At 45.2% G+C, this 17,289-nt stretch overlaps 1 protein-coding gene across 2 annotated transcripts in view; it reads left to right on the top strand.

Annotated features, from left to right (window-relative positions):
• The window catches only part of VPS35L (VPS35 endosomal protein sorting factor like), a 78,303-nt gene that overhangs the window by 13,501 nt on the left and 47,513 nt on the right, over positions 1-17,289 (top strand). For both annotated transcript variants that reach the window (XM_029576554.1, XM_029576553.1), the window contains exons 5-13: positions 232-256; positions 592-668; positions 1,048-1,176; positions 2,841-2,925; positions 3,875-3,934; positions 9,593-9,689; positions 13,111-13,158; positions 14,542-14,635; positions 15,382-15,459. In XM_029576554.1, the coding sequence (XP_029432414.1) occupies positions 232-256; positions 592-668; positions 1,048-1,176; positions 2,841-2,925; positions 3,875-3,934; positions 9,593-9,689; positions 13,111-13,158; positions 14,542-14,635; positions 15,382-15,459 (693 nt within the window). The remainder of the gene's footprint in view (positions 1-231; positions 257-591; positions 669-1,047; positions 1,177-2,840; positions 2,926-3,874; positions 3,935-9,592; positions 9,690-13,110; positions 13,159-14,541; positions 14,636-15,381; positions 15,460-17,289) is intronic.

Genomic DNA, 17,289 nt, shown 5'->3' with positions numbered 1-17,289 from the left:
ACTACATGAATTGAGGGCGTGGCCATGCTGCTGAATATCCCATCTAGCCGGCTAACTTAGAAATCCCTCTAAGATTTGCCCTCTACCCCCCAGTTATTCATTTTTGTCAGCGTCATGTGGCACCCACTAATGCTAGTGAATACCTGTCACCTAGTTGTAGTATTCAGTGATTTGTTGGGTTTTGTAAATTCTTTCCTGAGCTCCCTCTAACATGCTTTTATTTTTCTCCAGAATCTGTTTATGGGATCAGAAAAAGGTAACTGCATTTATTTTATTTTTTTACTTGGCAGCACTGAATACTTAGCTAAACCAAAGGCTTGAAGTGAGCTATAGTTTAAAAAGTGCATGGCATTCGCCAGCTTGGTCATGGCAGCACCTTCAGGTTGAGTAGGCGACACTCATGTCTGTCCTGAGAGAGAGCGCCCCCCTGGGGCGGGACATTCCTTCTTTAGGGTTTGCTTTCATTGCATGACTGCAGTCCATCCACAGTGGTGATTTTTGTATCCTGCCGTGCTATGCCCCCCCCTCACCCAGAATCTTTCCGAACTGGGGCACTTCTGAGGATTTAAACCACTGCCACCTCTCCTCCAGGTAAAGCTACAACGCCAGGTTCAGCTGTGTCGGAAAAGGTCAGGACCCGGCTTGAAGAACTGGATGACTTGGAAGAGGTAAGGAAAGAAAGCGAGAGAGAGAGTTTCATGGCGTTGTTTATGTCTATGAAAACTGTTGGCGATGGATTCCAACGGACGCTCATAAAAGAAAGTCACCGGGAAGGTAACGATTCACGTGGCTGGTGCTGTACAGGATGTACAAGAGCAGTCTTCAGCCTGGGGAATCTACTCGTAACCCATTGAAAATGGCCCTCCATTCCCTCCCATCTTTCCCAGACCCCATCATGAGTTTGGTCCTTTTTCTCTTGGATCTTCAAAGAGAGAGGGGTTTCTTCCTCTCAGCCGCCTCATGATTTGGGAAGAAAGCACGACAGACGGTAGAGATAAAAGAAGGCTTCTGAGTTCAAGACTCGTTAACTCTCTCTCTTCCTGACAGGGGTCCCAGAAGGAGCTCTTGAATTTGACCCAACAGGATTACATAAACCGAATTGAAGAGCTGAATCAGTCGCTGAAGGATGCTTGGGCTTCGGATCAAAAAGTGAAAGCTCTAAAAATAGTGATTCAGGTCAGTCCTGGAACAGTCCGTTCCCCCTGGGGGTCCAAGTCTGAAAAGCCGAGGCATTGCTCTCCCGAGTTCACCTGCCGTAGGAGCTGTTTGCAGTGTTTCCCAGCCCTCTCCCGGAGGCCCTCCTCACCAGGCTTGCTGCAGTGAACATGCATGAGAGAGACCCGACTGCTTAGCTCTGCCTGCAGGGGAGGGCTGGGAAGCACTGCCCTGGGGCAGGTATCTGTATTATAAATCTGAATATTAATCACAGCCAGGCAGTTTTCTTTGGCTGTTAAGAAGCAGTAGCCTAACAGATGGCTCCATGAGCTCATTTTTACTTTGTATCCTGGGGGGGAAACTGCATCTTTGTGCTGTTTGGGCTGCAGGGCTGGTACAAGATGCTCCCATGTCACCACTGTTCACCGGTGATCTTTTCCGATGGCCGCTCTCCGGGGGGAGAGCGGTAATCAATTAACAATATGAAGGAACTCAGTGGGACGCATTAAGGCCGCTGAGAGGTCTGGATCTCGCTCCAGACGTCTCCAGGTACGCCTTGCTGCTCATTGTGGATGTCCTCGTGGCACAGCCCCGGGAGACGTTTGGACACCTCTGCTCTCAGGGTTTGTTTCAGAGAGTGGATTATCTCTGTGGCTCCCAAACCCTGTCCTCTAGGTCCACCCGGACAGTCTGTGTTTCAGGAGATCCCCAATGAATTTGCATAAGCTGCCTCCATTTGGGCTTGATTTTCAAAAGCATTTACACGCTTAAAATTGGGTTTTATATGTATACAGTGAATGCACTTTAGCCATGTAAGTGGGCTTTAGAAAACTGCTACATTAAATGCCATTGAATTGTCAACAGGTTTTGCCCGCGTTAAGTGCGCTTAACACGGGTAAATGGCTTTTGAAAATTGCTATGACGACATGTCACATTTACATGCATAACTTTTTTGAAAACCTGATGTGTGCAGATCTTTTTCATGTGTATTCATTGTGGAGATCCTGAAAAGCAGACTAAGAGCTGCTGTATTGGTGGGGATTTTTTTTTTTTTAATTTAGGGGGTAATTTTCAAAGGAGTTACACATGTAAATGCAACATACTATGGAGCAAATGGCTTTTGAAAATTGCTGAATAAAGTGCAGTATGCGAGTAACTCCTATGGACAATTCAATGGCTTATATTGTAGCAATTGTCAAAAGCCCATGTACTCGAGTAAACTCTTTTTAAAATCAGGCCCTGTGGTTTTCGTTAGTCATTTTACAAGGAGTGACATTTCACAGAATGCTTTTAAGTGCTATATTTGGTTAATGTCTTGGCATTGTCCAGTCAGGGGGCAGTTTTAGGGCAGACTCCATACGCAGTTCCTACCCGTGCTCTTTTGCTTGGAAACTTGCCATGGGTAGGAAGTACCTGCAGACCTCTGCGCCTGCTTTTTTTGTGTGGTATTTTTTTCCGTAGAAGATACATATAGAGCTGAGCATGCAAACTATGAGCATTATGTTCCTTCCCCCTGGGAACGCTGCCTCTCAATGCAGCTAAAGGACGTTGAGGACATTTTAACCCAAATCTGAGCGAGTTAGTCCAGGCAGCTGCATACATTAACGAGGAGCTTCCTTTCTAATTAAGTTTGTAACTCTGTCCCATCCTTACGAGTTTCTTTGCATTGTTTTGTTTGCTTCCAGTGTTCTAAACTTCTCTCTGACACAGCCGTGATCCAGTTTTATCCCAGCAAGTTTGTTCTGATCACCGATATACTTGACACGTTTGGTGAGTGCTTGAACCCGTTAAATAACTTTTTCAGCGCGTTTACGAACGGCACGGAAAACGAATGCTCACGAACGCGTGCAGCAGATCTTGCACTCAGGTTTTGATGACTGAAACAAACGGATAGGCCGCTATTAGCAAGGCAGTGCCTGGCGGCCGAGCGAGGATCAGAAATCTAGGGCAGGTAGAAATGGGATGAAACCTGCAATCCTATAAACGGAGAAGTTCCTGAAGATGGGGTTTTATCAGTTCCCAATGCTAATTCCTGATAATGAGACCCCCAGACTTTCCACCAGTTTCCCAAGAGAGAGGACCAGTGCACTTTCCTTTGAATATCATCCCTCCATGTACACCGCCCGCTAATTCTTGTGCAGATTGTTTTGGGGGGGAATAAATATAAGCGTGTGTTTAAAAGTACAGATGTGAGCGCGTAATTCCAAACCCTGCCCACAACGTCTCTCCAAACTGCAGGTATAATTACCTGCATACAGGCTCTGCGTGCACACTCTTTCCTGCATATCGGGCGGGCAGTTTTATAAAAGCCCATTTCCACGAGTAAAGCACTGTTTTACCTGCGGAAAGGACTTTGACCATCACCCTCCCTCTTTTTTGTATGGGGCTCAGGCAGATGAGATGGTGTGACTAATGCTAGAATAAGAATTCTTATTTTTATAGTGCTATTGGTGGCATGCAGCACTGACCAACGGCACAAAATATTTAGAGAGAAGTCCCTGTCCCATAGAGCTTGCAGTGTAAGTGGGTACTCGAGGCACTGGAAGATCAGGTGACTTGGCTGGAGAAGCAGGATTTGAGCCCTGCTCTAACCATTGGGCCACACTACCTCCTGAAGTGATTGTAATGAGCAGCCTTCGGTATATGCTGCGGACAAAGCCAGTGACTTTTTTCCATGTTGTTATGTGCTAGTGTTAATGCTGTGCCATTACCGTTGCAGGAAGGCTGGTGTATGAGCGCATTCTGTCCATGTGCGCGGATAACCGCAGCTCCTTACCAGGTAAGCACAGGCGTTCCGGTAATTTTGAAGCTGCTCTTGTCCACCTGAGTGCTGTGTGTTTGTATTTAAGCGTGATCGGTGCATGATCTGCATTTTAGCATTTGATTTCCTGGATCAGTGTCTCGTTTGAGTGTAATTTGTTTTACAGAAAACCCCGTAATGTGGTATTTCCCTTCCATTTTTCTTATGGCTTTTGTTGATTTCTTACTAATCCTTAGAGTAAGAGTTTTGGGTTTTGTTTTTTTTTTTTTAAACGGTGGTCCCTAACCCTGTCCTGGGGGCCCACCAGCCAATCGGTTTTTCAGGATATCCACAATGAATATGCATGAGAGAAAATTTGCATGTTATGGAGGCAGTGCATGCAAACTTTCTCTCATGCATATTCATTGCGGATATCCTGTAAACCTGACTGGCTGGTGGGCCCCCAGGACAGGGTTGGGGACCACTGTTTTAAAAGATCCATTGTTGCACAAATGTAAAAGCTGGGAGGATCCCTAGTTGGGAGGGTAGTGGTGGGAGAACCTGAAGATCAGGTAGGGTCAGCGATTTATTGCAGTAAGGAGGAGAAATGTGAAGACTGTTGGGCCTTGTAGTCTTTTTATCTGCTTTCATATTGAGTTTGAGCCTTGTCTTGTATCCGTTCTCTTCGGGCTGGTCCGGTTTTCTTTGTAGGACAGTCTCTCTCTCTCTCCTGGACCTGTTCTTCCCCCCCCCCCCCCCCCGCCATGCTATGGCTGTGCCTTGATGTCTGGATCCAGCACCGGCAAGGATTTGTCGCCTCTTCGGGTGGAATCCCACCATTTTTTTTTATTTTTCTGACTTGATGGTTTCCTCCTGTTTCTTTGGGTTTCAGCTCAATAGGAAGCCAGGGCTGGGATCTGGTGCTCCCAGCCTCCGTTACCTGGAGATCTTTTCCTTGTATATCCCCTTTGCGCTGAGAGCCCTCGGCTGGGGGGGGACCGTGCACCAGGGCTCCTTCCAAGGAATCCTGCGATTACAGACCCTAAATCCAGCCGCTGTGTGACGGCTGCCCTCCCGCCTCCAGCGCTTGTTACCAAACAAGTCCCTTCCCCCTAATGCGCCTGCCTTCTAAGCTGGGCCTCGGAGAATTTACAGAGCGTCCAAGGTGAAGAAAACCCGAGCCGGGAATCGAACCAAAGTCCCCTCTGTACGGTCACCGGACTGGCCTCTTGCCGCACATTCTCGAAATGATTTTATCCCTCCTCCCCCCCCCCCCCCCCCCCGTCCCGAAAAGGAAGAATGAAAAAAACCCAAAGATGCAGCAGGAAGCCCTCCAAAGGCACTTGACCTGCTTTCCTGGATAAAGAAGTAATAGGGGCCGGGATGAAGACGCAGGCGGAAAACCTGGTGGCCTCGAAGTTCTCATTCATTACGAGTGGGCTTGATTATGAAAATAAAGCTGGAGAAGCCCCAGCCTGAAACCTTGTGTGCGGTGAGCTCATGCATTGCCTGGTGCTGGAGGTGCTTTAGCCTGGGCACCTGACGGCCGGGTAACACTGCAGCCTCGGGGCGCAGGAACTGCTGGCACGATATCGGTCTCCCTCACCATTCCTGGTCACCAGCCGGATGTGGCTTCGGGAGCGATGGTCAGTGGTGGGGGCTCTGATGTAGAGAGAACCCCGCTAACCATGTTCTCGGCTGCTCTTTTTTTTTTTAATGGCCATGCTTTGTTCTCACTAATCTGGGGCCTCTTTAGGAAGTGGCCCTGGCAGCTCATTGTTTCATTAATACGTGTCTTATGATCTGCTGCAAACTTTTATAATTTTATTATTAAACTCTCTGTGCACCATTAGGGGAAGGGGCTGGACTGGTGCAGAGTTGCTGTCTCTTGATAAACTATTAGAAGACTGTGATCTAGTCCGTTTACCGCGTAACATTTGGAAAATGTAAGATCAGCTATTGTAAACTGAAGGTGGTTTTGAGTACCTTGGGACAAACTTGTTTGTTAGAGAACAGCTGATTGCTGGTGTATTTGCTGTTAACATTTGCATTTTCTGTTACTAGCCTGGCAGTTGGAACGCATTGTAATTGGGACGTCATATCCCCCTCGTGCTGTGTAAATGAAAGACCTTGCACGGTTAGGGATGGAATATTGGCAAATAAAAGGATTTTTTTTTTTTCCCCTTGCTTCTTGGAACAGAACGCCAGTGTGAGGAGTTTGGAAAAGCCACTAGCACAGCAGCTGAATGTTAAACAGAATCGGAAGAAAAGCATCCTGCCTCAATAAAACACAAACAAACTCACTTTACTCTCTCTTTCTTTTCCTCTAGGTTTCATGGTCAGTAGTCACATAGATTATGCATCAGGTTGAAATTCTGAAATGTGTTCTGTTTTTTTTTTTTTTGCTTTGAATGATTTGAGTCCAGCAGGCAGCCTTAAAATAAAGTGAGAGCTCTTCTCACTGCTTTATAATCGAATCAAAGAAGAGGTCAACGCCAGCTACTGCAAAATGCTGCAGCCGGACTACTGACCGGAAAAAGAAAATTTGACCACATCACTCCAACCCTGATAGCATTACTTTGGCTACCTGTACAGTCGAGAATAATATACAAAGTACTGACAATAATATACAGCATGAATCCAAACAATGATTTGATGGGAATAACATTCAAACAATATATTCCCACACAATCGCTAAGATCTCAGAATAAAGGCCTGTTAGAAATCCCGACCATTAAAAATTCTCATCCAACACAAAACGAGAGACAGAGCGATATCAATCACAAGCCCAGTGCTATGGAACTCAATGCCAGAGAATCCCTGAATAACAGACATTAAGAAATTTAAGAAAGAATGGGAAACTTGGCTATTCTATAATGCCTACTCTGAGTGATATAACTAATTCTGCCTCACTCTGATAACCAACGGTGTCCTGAACATTACCCCATATTCTCATCCCCCCCATAATGATTGCAAATGCATCTTATTTGTCTGTCTTTTACACACTTAGATTTGGAATGTTTACCATTCACCCTTTGTGAGTGTTAAACCTGTACACCGTTGTAATCTAGTGATTCTCACATGGAATGACGGTATATAAAACACTGAAATAAATAAAGTGTAGAAAACATATCATTGGCCACCCCTTTATGCGGTTCTGGGAGAAAATCACGATGTACGATTTTTAAAGCACCTTGGGAATTGTTTGAATGACTTTAAGATTGGAACGTTAAGAATAAAATAACCCAAAACCATCAAAATAGATTAACCAAAAAGATCAGAATGTAATGGGCATTGGCTTGAAACTGTGTAGTTTCCCCAAAGAGAATCTCAACAGAGATAGACGTAAGATGCAAACGTAAAAATCTCTGGAAACATACTGAAATCACATCCGTCTTTTAAAGGAATGGCGTGACCATCACAATATTTTTCACATTGACCACACAGCTTACTAGTATGATTGCTGGTTTCTTGCATCTGGGTTTTATAATCATAAGTCTGACATTACACACACACACACACACACATACATACATACATACATACATACATACATACATATACATATATATATATATAATTTTTAGTTGCAAGTAAAACTCCACTTATCTTGTGAATCCATCACTTGAAGCTCTGGTTTGAAACGCAAAGCTTCGCATGCATATATGCTAATTCTACACTGTAAGAAGATCATTTTAGAAAGTTTAGCTAGATCCCGGGAATACTTTGTGATGGATCAGAACAGGCTCTAATGATTATTGCATATAAGCTGAGTACAGAGATTGTATAAAGGCATGACACTATCACGTCATTCCTGGGACATCTTGGCAATAGGAGAGCCGGGATGGCCCCAGGGAACATCTGGTGTCTCTGGGGAGATCAAAGACTAAGACATCTGGTGTCTCAACAGCTGGGAAGATCAAATGCTAAAGATTAGTACTGATACCAACGAACTGATAATGAATAAAGACATTTGATGTCTTTAAAAAAAAAAAAAAAATGGGGAGATCAAAAGACTAACAATGAAATACCTTCCTGGATAAAGTGGAAATTGAAACACCTAACTTGGAGAGGGATATATGGAATTGCATTTGCCCATTTCTTTGGATGATCTGAAAGGAACATAGAGCAAATTGGCTGGTTCTTTTTTGGGTCCCTGAGCTCGCAGTCTTCCAGGATTTCCAAGGACACGGGCTTATAGATGGAAGACACATAAGGGAAATGTCCTATGATTAATGTTCTCTTTTTATTTCTGTCTGTTTCCTATTTACCTGTATTGATGTATGTACAACTTACTGTGATACTGTATTCAATTTTGATATAACTTATCTTTGCTGATTTATTATCCATATATTTACAACATTTAGTAAACTAAGTTTTGCTTTACCAGATTGTGTGTAGAGTGTTCTGTGACAGAACATAAAATATACCTCCATACAGCCACCGTGCACATACACATGTAACCTCCTCGTAAGTCTTTTAGGGTATTTTTCAAAAGGAATATCCCGAGAGAATCTCATCTTACGTTTTTTAAGAATGATAAAAGCTTTGGGCTTCAAGTATGGGTTCATAAGATAAGTGGAGTTTACTTGCAAGTAAAAACTGTTAAAGATGTATATGTAGTGGCAGACTTACGATTATAAAACCCAGATGCAAGAAACAAGTCAGTCACACTAGAAAAAGATGTGGTAAGCGTCAAACCTTATGATGGTTATGCCACTCTTTTGAAAATTAATTTGATTTCAGGATGTTTGTAGACTGTTTTTTTGTTTTTTTTTTTACATTTGCGCCTTAAAAAGGTGTAGACCAGAGTTGTCATTTTCTAGGTTGTGATAAAGTTAAAAGTATATTAAAAGTGACCAGGGCCGGTGCAAGGGTATTGGGCGCCCTAGGCGACCCTTGCGCTGCTGCCCCCCCCTACCTGTTTCGGCACCGTGTGCTTCTCAGGGCCGCGAGCCCTGAGAAGCACACAGTCTCTGTTTCTCTTTGCCACGAGGAAAAGCCCCGCTTGTGGCACCACGTGGCTGCTCTTCGGCGCCCCCTACAGCTCGGCACCCTAGGCGACCGCCGACGTTCACCTAATGGACACGCTGGCCCTGAAAGTGACCTTCAACTTTGGGCAGTGTGAGGAGACAGGGCTGTCTTTATCCATAGGACAAATGGGGCACTTGCCCAGGGCCAAAAACCTTAGAGGGGCCCAGCTTGATCCCCCCCCACCCCACCCCAAAAAAAAAATTAAAGAGAGAATAAAAAATAAAGAAGTAAAATAATCTGGCATGTTAGCTATCTTAGCAGATCCTTGTAAAGACCTAAAGAAGCTGAGTCCATGGTTCATAAATTGCTCAAAAATGTTATATGGTGAGGAGCAGGGAGGGGCCCATCCTAGTGAGGTTTGCCTGGGGCCTCATAGAGACTTAAAACGGCCCTGCGAGGGGTCGGTAAAGGTGAAATGCTTCTTGTGGGCCTACAGAGCTGTATGATTTTGAAAGGAGAAGATGATGACTATTTTATTCTGTAATTGTGCACCTCGCTAACCTCTGACCCCTTCACGCGGTGCAGGCAGTACCATCAGGAAAAGACCAAATAATTAGGTTAGCTTTGATTTCCTGTTTCCCTGAAACTGATGATTAGTTTCTGAGTTAGGGAATTGACCACTGCTGATTGTTTGTTTTTGGTTTTTTTTTCTCTGTATTACAGATAATTTTATTCCGGATGGTGTAAATGACACTGCCAAAGAAACCTGTCTTAATTGGTTCTTCAAGATTGCTTCGATTCGAGAACTCATTCCTAGATTGTATCCTTGTTATCTGTGGTCATCCAGATAAATTTCTAATCCAAGGCATTTGTATACGTTTCTTGCATAGCCGATGAATCTGCGTTTTTTGGGGGGGGTCCTGAGCTTTGTTATAAGAGTGTCCTATCCCATTGATCTTTTGTACATTAATCACAGTTTGATATAAATTTAATTTTTTAAAGAAAAGGACCAGAATGTTGCTCTTATTCATGGAGGGCTGATGTCACTAGAGGCAGTTCATCTTAGCTGCCTCAGTCGCATGGGTGCAGAGCTGTAAAATAAACCATAGATTTCCTCTGGCATTCTGGGCTTGATGAACAGCAAAAGAACATTTTGTTCTCTCCTTAGCAGTGTTCCAGGCACCTCTGGATCCGAACAAACTGCCCCACGCTGCCCTGCCACATCAGGACTCACGGGCATGAGACATGAAAATTGGTTCTTACCTGCTAACTTTCGCTCTTGTAGTACCACAGTTCAGTTCAGACTCCTGGGTTTTGCCTCTTGCTGGCTCTTGGCCTCAGTCTCCATGGATTCTCAGCCAGTAAAGAGGCCTAAGCTGTTGAGAAGCTCTTCAGGCCGATGATTTTCATTTTCGGATGTTAAATGGGTCCAGGCCTAAACGCGCTGAAGGTGCAGGCAGGCTTTGCTTAGCTGTGTGGTAGTCCATGGCAGTGGTTCTTTTCCTGCGTGCGTAGGCGTGTGCACGCATTCTCGCCGCGTGGTTACATGCACAGAGTCCTGTGTACATAAGGCCATGGCCTTGATTTAAGCATGCACGTCTGTGACCTAGACTTGAGGGCGTATTTGCGAGGGTACTTGTGCATGTAAGGCCGCAACCTAGACTGTAGCGCATATTTGTGTGGGTACTTGTGCGTGTAAGACTGCAATCTGAACTTGAGCGCATACTTGTGCGCATAAGACCATGGTCTATACAAGTTCGCATACGACCATGACCTAGTCTTGAGCGCGTATTTGCACGTGTCCTGGAAGGGGATTCATGTATGCCCGGGTGGCACTGCTGTGCACACAGGAGGCTGCCTAGAGCCGAAGTTCAGGAAAGCTAGGCGCCAGGGACAGATAGGTCCAAGTGCCTTGCTATCTGAGAGACTCGCCATCTGATAGCAATTCAGTCCTCACTCTCTCTCTCTCTTTTTGTTTATTTACTTATTGAAACAATTTTTATATATTTTTTATTTATTTATTTATTTTTTACTGGGGAGTAGTCAAAATGGTTTACATCAGGGCCCAATATTTTTGGGTCAGATGGCTTCGCTTCTGAGAGGAGATGGAGGGGAATATTCTTATTGCAGGCTAGGTAATCCTCTACATCCTTGACGTATGTGCGAATTTGGAGGATCTTCGAGTCCTGGTCTGACGACTGAGTTCAGCCTCAGTCTATTCAGGCTATGGTGTTGCATATTTTGGCTTTTCTACAGAGAGGTTTTGGTCAAGGGACTGGCCTTTAACTCTCTGAATGGTCCAGGTAGCAACGCTGGATTGTCTCCGGGGTAAGGGTATCCTCTGTCCGCACATCCGGATGTCAAACGGTTTCTTCAGGGAGCTAAGAACTTGCGACCTCTGGTGCGGAGCATTTGTCCATCTGAATCTAGTCCTTGGAGGATTGTGTGAGGCTCAGTTTCAACCACCAAAGAGGACTTGACTCTTAAAGTGGTTTTCTTGGTGGCTATTTGTTCAGCCAGGAGAATTTCAGAGCGCCAGGTGCTGTCATGTCGAGATCCTTTCCTAGAGATGTCTAATTCGATGGTATCTTTATGCATGGTGCCTTCTTTTCCGCCTGAGGTAGTCTTGGTCTTCCATCTTAGACAGTAGAACATCCAGCTTTTATGGATTTGAAGTCCTCTACGCCTCACTCGGGGGAGCTTAGGCTCTTAGATTGGAGGCCTGCATTATTGAGGTTTCTAAACGTCATTTTATAATTTCTGTAGGTCGCATTACCTCTTTGTAGATAGGATCACCTCTTTGTACTGTGGAGTCATCCAAAGAAGGGAAATAGAAACATAGAAATGATGGCAGACGACCAAACGGCCCATCCAGTCTGCCCAGCAAGCTTTGCACTTTTTTTTTTTTTTCTCATACTTCTGTTAGTCTTGGCTCTTAGTAACCTTTTGGTTCTATTTCCCTTCCACCCCCATCTAAGGCTACAATTGTGGTGGCTGAAAGAAGTGATCGAGTTGACTTACATTTCTAAAGGGAGCCCCCTGCTGTGGGGTTTAGTGGCACATGACGTGTTCTCAGGCGACTTCCTGGGCTGAGTCATAATAGGTGTCTCCGCATGAAATATGCTGGGCGGGTTACTGGGAAGTCATTGCACACTTTTGCTAGGCATTATCGCTTGGATGTCTGGCTCAGCTTCCATGGGTGTTAGTGTTCTATGAGCGGAATTCTCCAGGTCCCACCCGAAATAAGGGGAGCTTAGGTACATCCCAGGAGTCTGGACTGATCTGGGTATGTACAGGGAAAGGAAAATTGGTTCTTACCTGTTAATTTTCATTCCTGTAGTACCACAGATCAGTCTGGAGACCCACCCATTTACTGAGGGGAGAGTCCGCTGCTCGTACCATTGCTTTGTATATAGTGCGAGTTGTTGGAGGTTTTTCATTGTTGATTGCTTATGTTAAATTTGGGAAACAAATTTTCCATCATCTTTTTGGGCAACTTCATCTTCTTCTGGCTTGTTGGAGAGGAGCGAGTTTGCTTAGAAATTTAAGGTTGTTGGCTTGGGTTCAGGTCAGTACTGAGGGATTGTAGGTGGCACTCTGGGTTATGTACACTGTCCGTGAAACTTTCTCTGTTTCCATCTGCTGGCAGGGAGGCAAAACACAGGAGTCTGGACTGATCTGTGGGTACTACAGGAAAGAAAATTAGCAGGTAAGAACCAGTTTTCCTGTTTCATGCCCTTGAGTCCTGATGTGTTTAGGAGAAAGCAGGCGCTCTGGAGACCTGTCTGGAACGGGCTTGTTCTGGTCTGCGGTCCATTTCCAGAAGATGTTTGTTACAGCAGAGCTGATACTAGAAGTTGTCATTTAAGATGACAAATGAGTGCTTCCTGCTTCCTACTCGCTCGTCATGGTGCCCATATATTTTTATGGTCCCACATCTGTGCGGGGTCGATAATAAACTCATTCTCTGAAAACCTAATTCCTGCATGTTGATGAAGCCCTATGTTTAAAACTACCAGTGATTCTCTGAAGTGTGAATGCGCGTTTGCTGCAGGGGTTGCTTCAGACCTGAGAAATAGGTCTGAAGCAACATTGTGTGACTCATAATTAGTTTGGTTTCAGGTACATGTTCTGTCCTTTCTCATGGCATCAGCTTTTCAAGTAACCCAAAAGTTTTGTGTCCTGAGCCTGGAAGAGTGCAGGCTGCATTATTTTTCCTTAACCCTGTTGTGTGTTTATAGATATGTGGAAGCTGCAATCCTGAAATGCAACAAATTTGTGTCTAAAACGTAAGGCAATGCAATGAATCCCGAGAAGCTGCTCAATGTGTAATGTGATTCTGATCCACATTTCAATTTAACGGTGAAAGGGGAGGGGATGTGCATGTATGTTAGAGATTAAAATACTATCTGGCACTGTGTTTTTTGGTTTTTTTTTAAGATGGTTCGTAAAACATAGATCCTGTGCACTTATTCTAGGGCTGACCCATAGGAATAAAGGTCATAGTAACATAGTGATGACGGCAGAAAAGGACCAAATGGTCCATCCACTCTGCCCAGCAAGCTTCTTATGGTAGTATCTGCCATGCCATGCGGTTACCCCATGTTTCTCTTAAGAGTAGCAACTGCTGCTCTGTACAGTTATCTCCGAGCCTTGTGATAATCCATAAAAAATTTACTGCTAGCAGCGTTTTTACTGGGTGATGAACGTTCTTGAAAATTCAGATGGTGCTGCTTGACGTGCCTTGCTTATGGACTTGGCCGTTGAAGCAGTCCTGTGCTTTTTCCTTGTGTCTGTGTATCAGTACCCCAAATCATAAAAGTCGGGGCCCGTGTTGATTGAATCCAGTTCCTCTTCCCCCCACCACCGTCAAAACAGAGAAGGGATAATGTAGTTGCATCAAGGCTTCTTGGCTAAGAGTCTAAATCCCATGCCTTCTGTTAAGGGTAGTAATTGCCGCTCTGAGCAGGTTACCCCCATGCTTAGCAGTTACCCAGACCATAAAAGTCAGGACCCTCCTTGGTTGTTGTCTAAATCCAATTCCCCTTTTCCCCCTGCCGTTTGAAGTTGAGAGCGATGTCGCAATTGCATCAAAAGCATGGCCATATGGGTTAAGGGTAGTAACTGCAAGTTACCCTCCATGCAGGGCAACATATTGTAAGCAATAGCTTTTCCTTGCACTAATGTAATAGGTTAGCCTTTTGAGATCTATATTCCCTTCATCAGATTAGTGCTGATCCAGTAACCCAGAGCCTGGACAAGATTTGAGTTTGTCAACACGAATGTGACTGCAAAGCCTGAGAAAATACACCAGCATGTGCCCCCCCCACCCTTGGAAGACAGTCTGAACTGCCCTTTCCTGAAATGGTGGCACCTGCTTGGCCGCTCTCTGTCAGGCACCACTGGACAGGACTCTGGCGAGGGCTGAATCCTGCTGCCTTGGTTAATAGATGGGATATACGTGGGGTAAACGGGCAAATTATTGGATTTATAACTCTGGTAGGCAGGCTAAGCCTTGTCACGCTCTGAGAATTGCTCTGTCATTTCACCATGGAGGTGGCAAAGTCTTCAGCGCTTCTGCTTTCTAAATCCCACATGGGTGTCCATTCTTAACTCTTGTTGCTGCCGTTGTGAAGAATACTACAGTCACACTTTATTGATTGTTTTAACAGGGGTATCTCAGAATGCCTCCTGCGCCTTACGTCGATGATTCGAGGGATTGGAGACCCCTTGGTTGCCGTCTATGCCAGAACCTACCTGTGCAGGGTAGGCCATAATTAAATACAATGCAAATTATGAATATTTATGAATTCTTGATGCACCACCTGCAGTTGAAACAAGATTTAATTTGCTGTAGATTTCTTCAGCTCTAATGTAGCTCAGCCTGAAACCAACCTATTTGACCCTTTCCCCCACCCTCTCAAATTATAAGGTAGGCTTTTCCATTATCATCAAGAACTGGACACCTACTGCTTTTTAGAATGCTTAATAATCGTAGTAATTAAAATGTAATTCCCAAAGGTTGGCGTACCACTAATTCTTACAGAAGAGGAGGGTGACCTGCTCAGCAATTTTGAGATTAGTCAGGCCAGGGGAGCTGGGCTGGCTTTCAGCTCCCTTTTGGTTATATGAGGGTTTTATTTTTATTGACACCCTTGTAATTCTGGGGAAAATCACCTTCTGTGTTTCACGTTATACTCTGTGGTAAGATTTTTCTTATCTCTTCCCTTTGCACGGTGCATCATGCATGTTTGCCACAAAGTGCCAGAAACAAACCCTGTGTACGTATAAAAGGTACTGCAGTGCCTACGCTCTCAGCCAACAGGCCAAGGGGGGGGACCATCCTCAGCTCAGATTACTGCCCTGGCCAAAGCAGGAGGGTCAAGTCGCCTGTTAACAAAAAGGGATCAGAAAGGACATGATTAGATGTTTCCTCAAATCCCAGATTTTCTTCCTGGTTTGTTTTTTTTTTGTGCTTATTTTTTTTCTTCTTCTTGTGGCTTTGGCTGCAGGTCGGAATTGAAGTGGCTCCCCAACTGAAAGAAAATCTAAACAAGAACTTTTTTGACTTCCTTCTGACATTCAAACAAGTAAGCAGCAGCTCGGTGGTTTTTCTTCTTGGCTGTATTGAAATGTATCGTCTTAAGAATCTGCAACCAAATGCTACTCGAGTCCACCAGAAGGAGGTCAGCTTAGGATGTTACAAAGTCGTAGAAAGCGCAGTGATCCCCCGTGACTTTCGGGAGAAACTGGTCTGATGCATTGCTGGGCTCAGGAGCAGAGCATTGTGAAGGAGCTACGTTAATTGCTCCTAAAGCCCTTATGTTGGGACTTCACAGCAGCAGATTTCTTTGCCCAAAGTCTCTCTCCTTCCCTAAATGTTCCTGAGGACCCATCCCAGAGATTGGAATTTCTATCACTCTTGTGGTCTTTAAAATCATGGTCTAGAATGGGTTAATGTGAATCAGTTTTTTACTCTTTCGGATAATAGAAAGACTAGGGGGCACTCCATGAAGTTAGCATGGGGCACATTTAAAACTAATCGGGGAAAGTTCTTTTTCACTCAACGCACAATTAAACTCTGGAATTTGTTGCCAGAGGATGTGGTTAGTGCAGTTAGTATAGCTGTGTTTAAAAAAGAATTGGATAAGTTCTTGGAGGAGAAGTCCATTACCTGCTATTAAGTTCACTTAGGGGTAGATTTTCAAAAAACGCGAATAGGCGTACTTTTGCTGGCGCATCAGGCGCCAGCAAAAGTACGCTGGATTTTAGTAGATACGCGCGGAGCCGCGCGTATCCACTAAAATCCTGGATCGGCGCGCGCAAGGCTATGAATTCTGTATAGCCGGCGCGCGCCGAGCCGCGCAGCCTACCCCCATTCCCTCCAAGGCCGCTCCGAAATCGGAGCGGCCTTGGAGGGAATCCTCTAACGCCCTCCCCTCACCGTCCCCTCCCTTCCTCTACCTAACCCACCCGCCCGGCCCTGTCTACACCCCCCCCCTTACCTTTCTCCGGGGATTTACGCCTCCCGGAGGGAGAAGTAAATCCCCGCGCGCCAGCGGGCCTGTTGCGCGCCGGGACGCGACCTGGGGGCGGGTACGGAGGGCGCAGCCACACCCCCGGACCGCCCCGGGTCGTAGCCACGCCCCCGTACCCGCCCCCAAAATGCTGCCGACACGCCCCCTAAATGCCGCGACGACCGGGCCCGCCCCCGACACGCCCCCCTCGGAGAACCCCGGGACTTACGCGAGTCCCGGGGCTCTGTGCGCGCCGGTAGGCCTATGTAAAATAGGCTCACCGGCGCGCAGGGCCCTGCTCGCCTAAATCCGCCCGGTTTTGGGCGGATTTAGGCGAGCAGGGCTCTGAAAATCCGCCCCTTAGAGAATAGCCACTGCCATTAGTAATGGTTACATGGAATAGACTTAGTTTTTGGGTACTTGCCAGGTATTTGAGACTTGGATTGGCCACTGTTGGAAACAGGATGCTGGGCTTGATGGACCCTTGGTCTGACCCAGTATGGCCAACTTCTTATGTTCTTACCTCTTCCTTCCATAAACTTTCCTATTGTAGGATCCACATTCCTACAAGAACTTGACATTAAGAACGATGATAATCTTTTTCCACTTAGACATTAATTCTTAAAGATTTTATTTATTTATTTAACTCTTTTCTATACCGACATTCATGATAAGTATCATATCACATCGGTTAAGATAGGCACAGTACCCAGAGAACTGACCAATGGAAAATCTTCATCTAGCTTACCAACAAAAAGTTTAAAATGAACTCTGATTAATGTAGAACATTCTCCCCACTCATTTGTGTCTGCCTCTTTCAGCTGTTGTGCAGTGCGTATTGATAGAAAGTCGAGGACTGCATTTTTTTTTTTTTTTTTTTTTTTTAAATATGTTGAAAGTGCT

This window comes from Rhinatrema bivittatum, chromosome 14 (genome assembly GCF_901001135.1).
Source record: "Rhinatrema bivittatum chromosome 14, aRhiBiv1.1, whole genome shotgun sequence".
Classification (NCBI taxonomy): domain Eukaryota; kingdom Metazoa; phylum Chordata; class Amphibia; order Gymnophiona; family Rhinatrematidae; genus Rhinatrema; species Rhinatrema bivittatum.
Note: the sequence above shows the minus strand (reverse complement) of the source record. Positions and strands in the feature narration are given on the sequence as shown.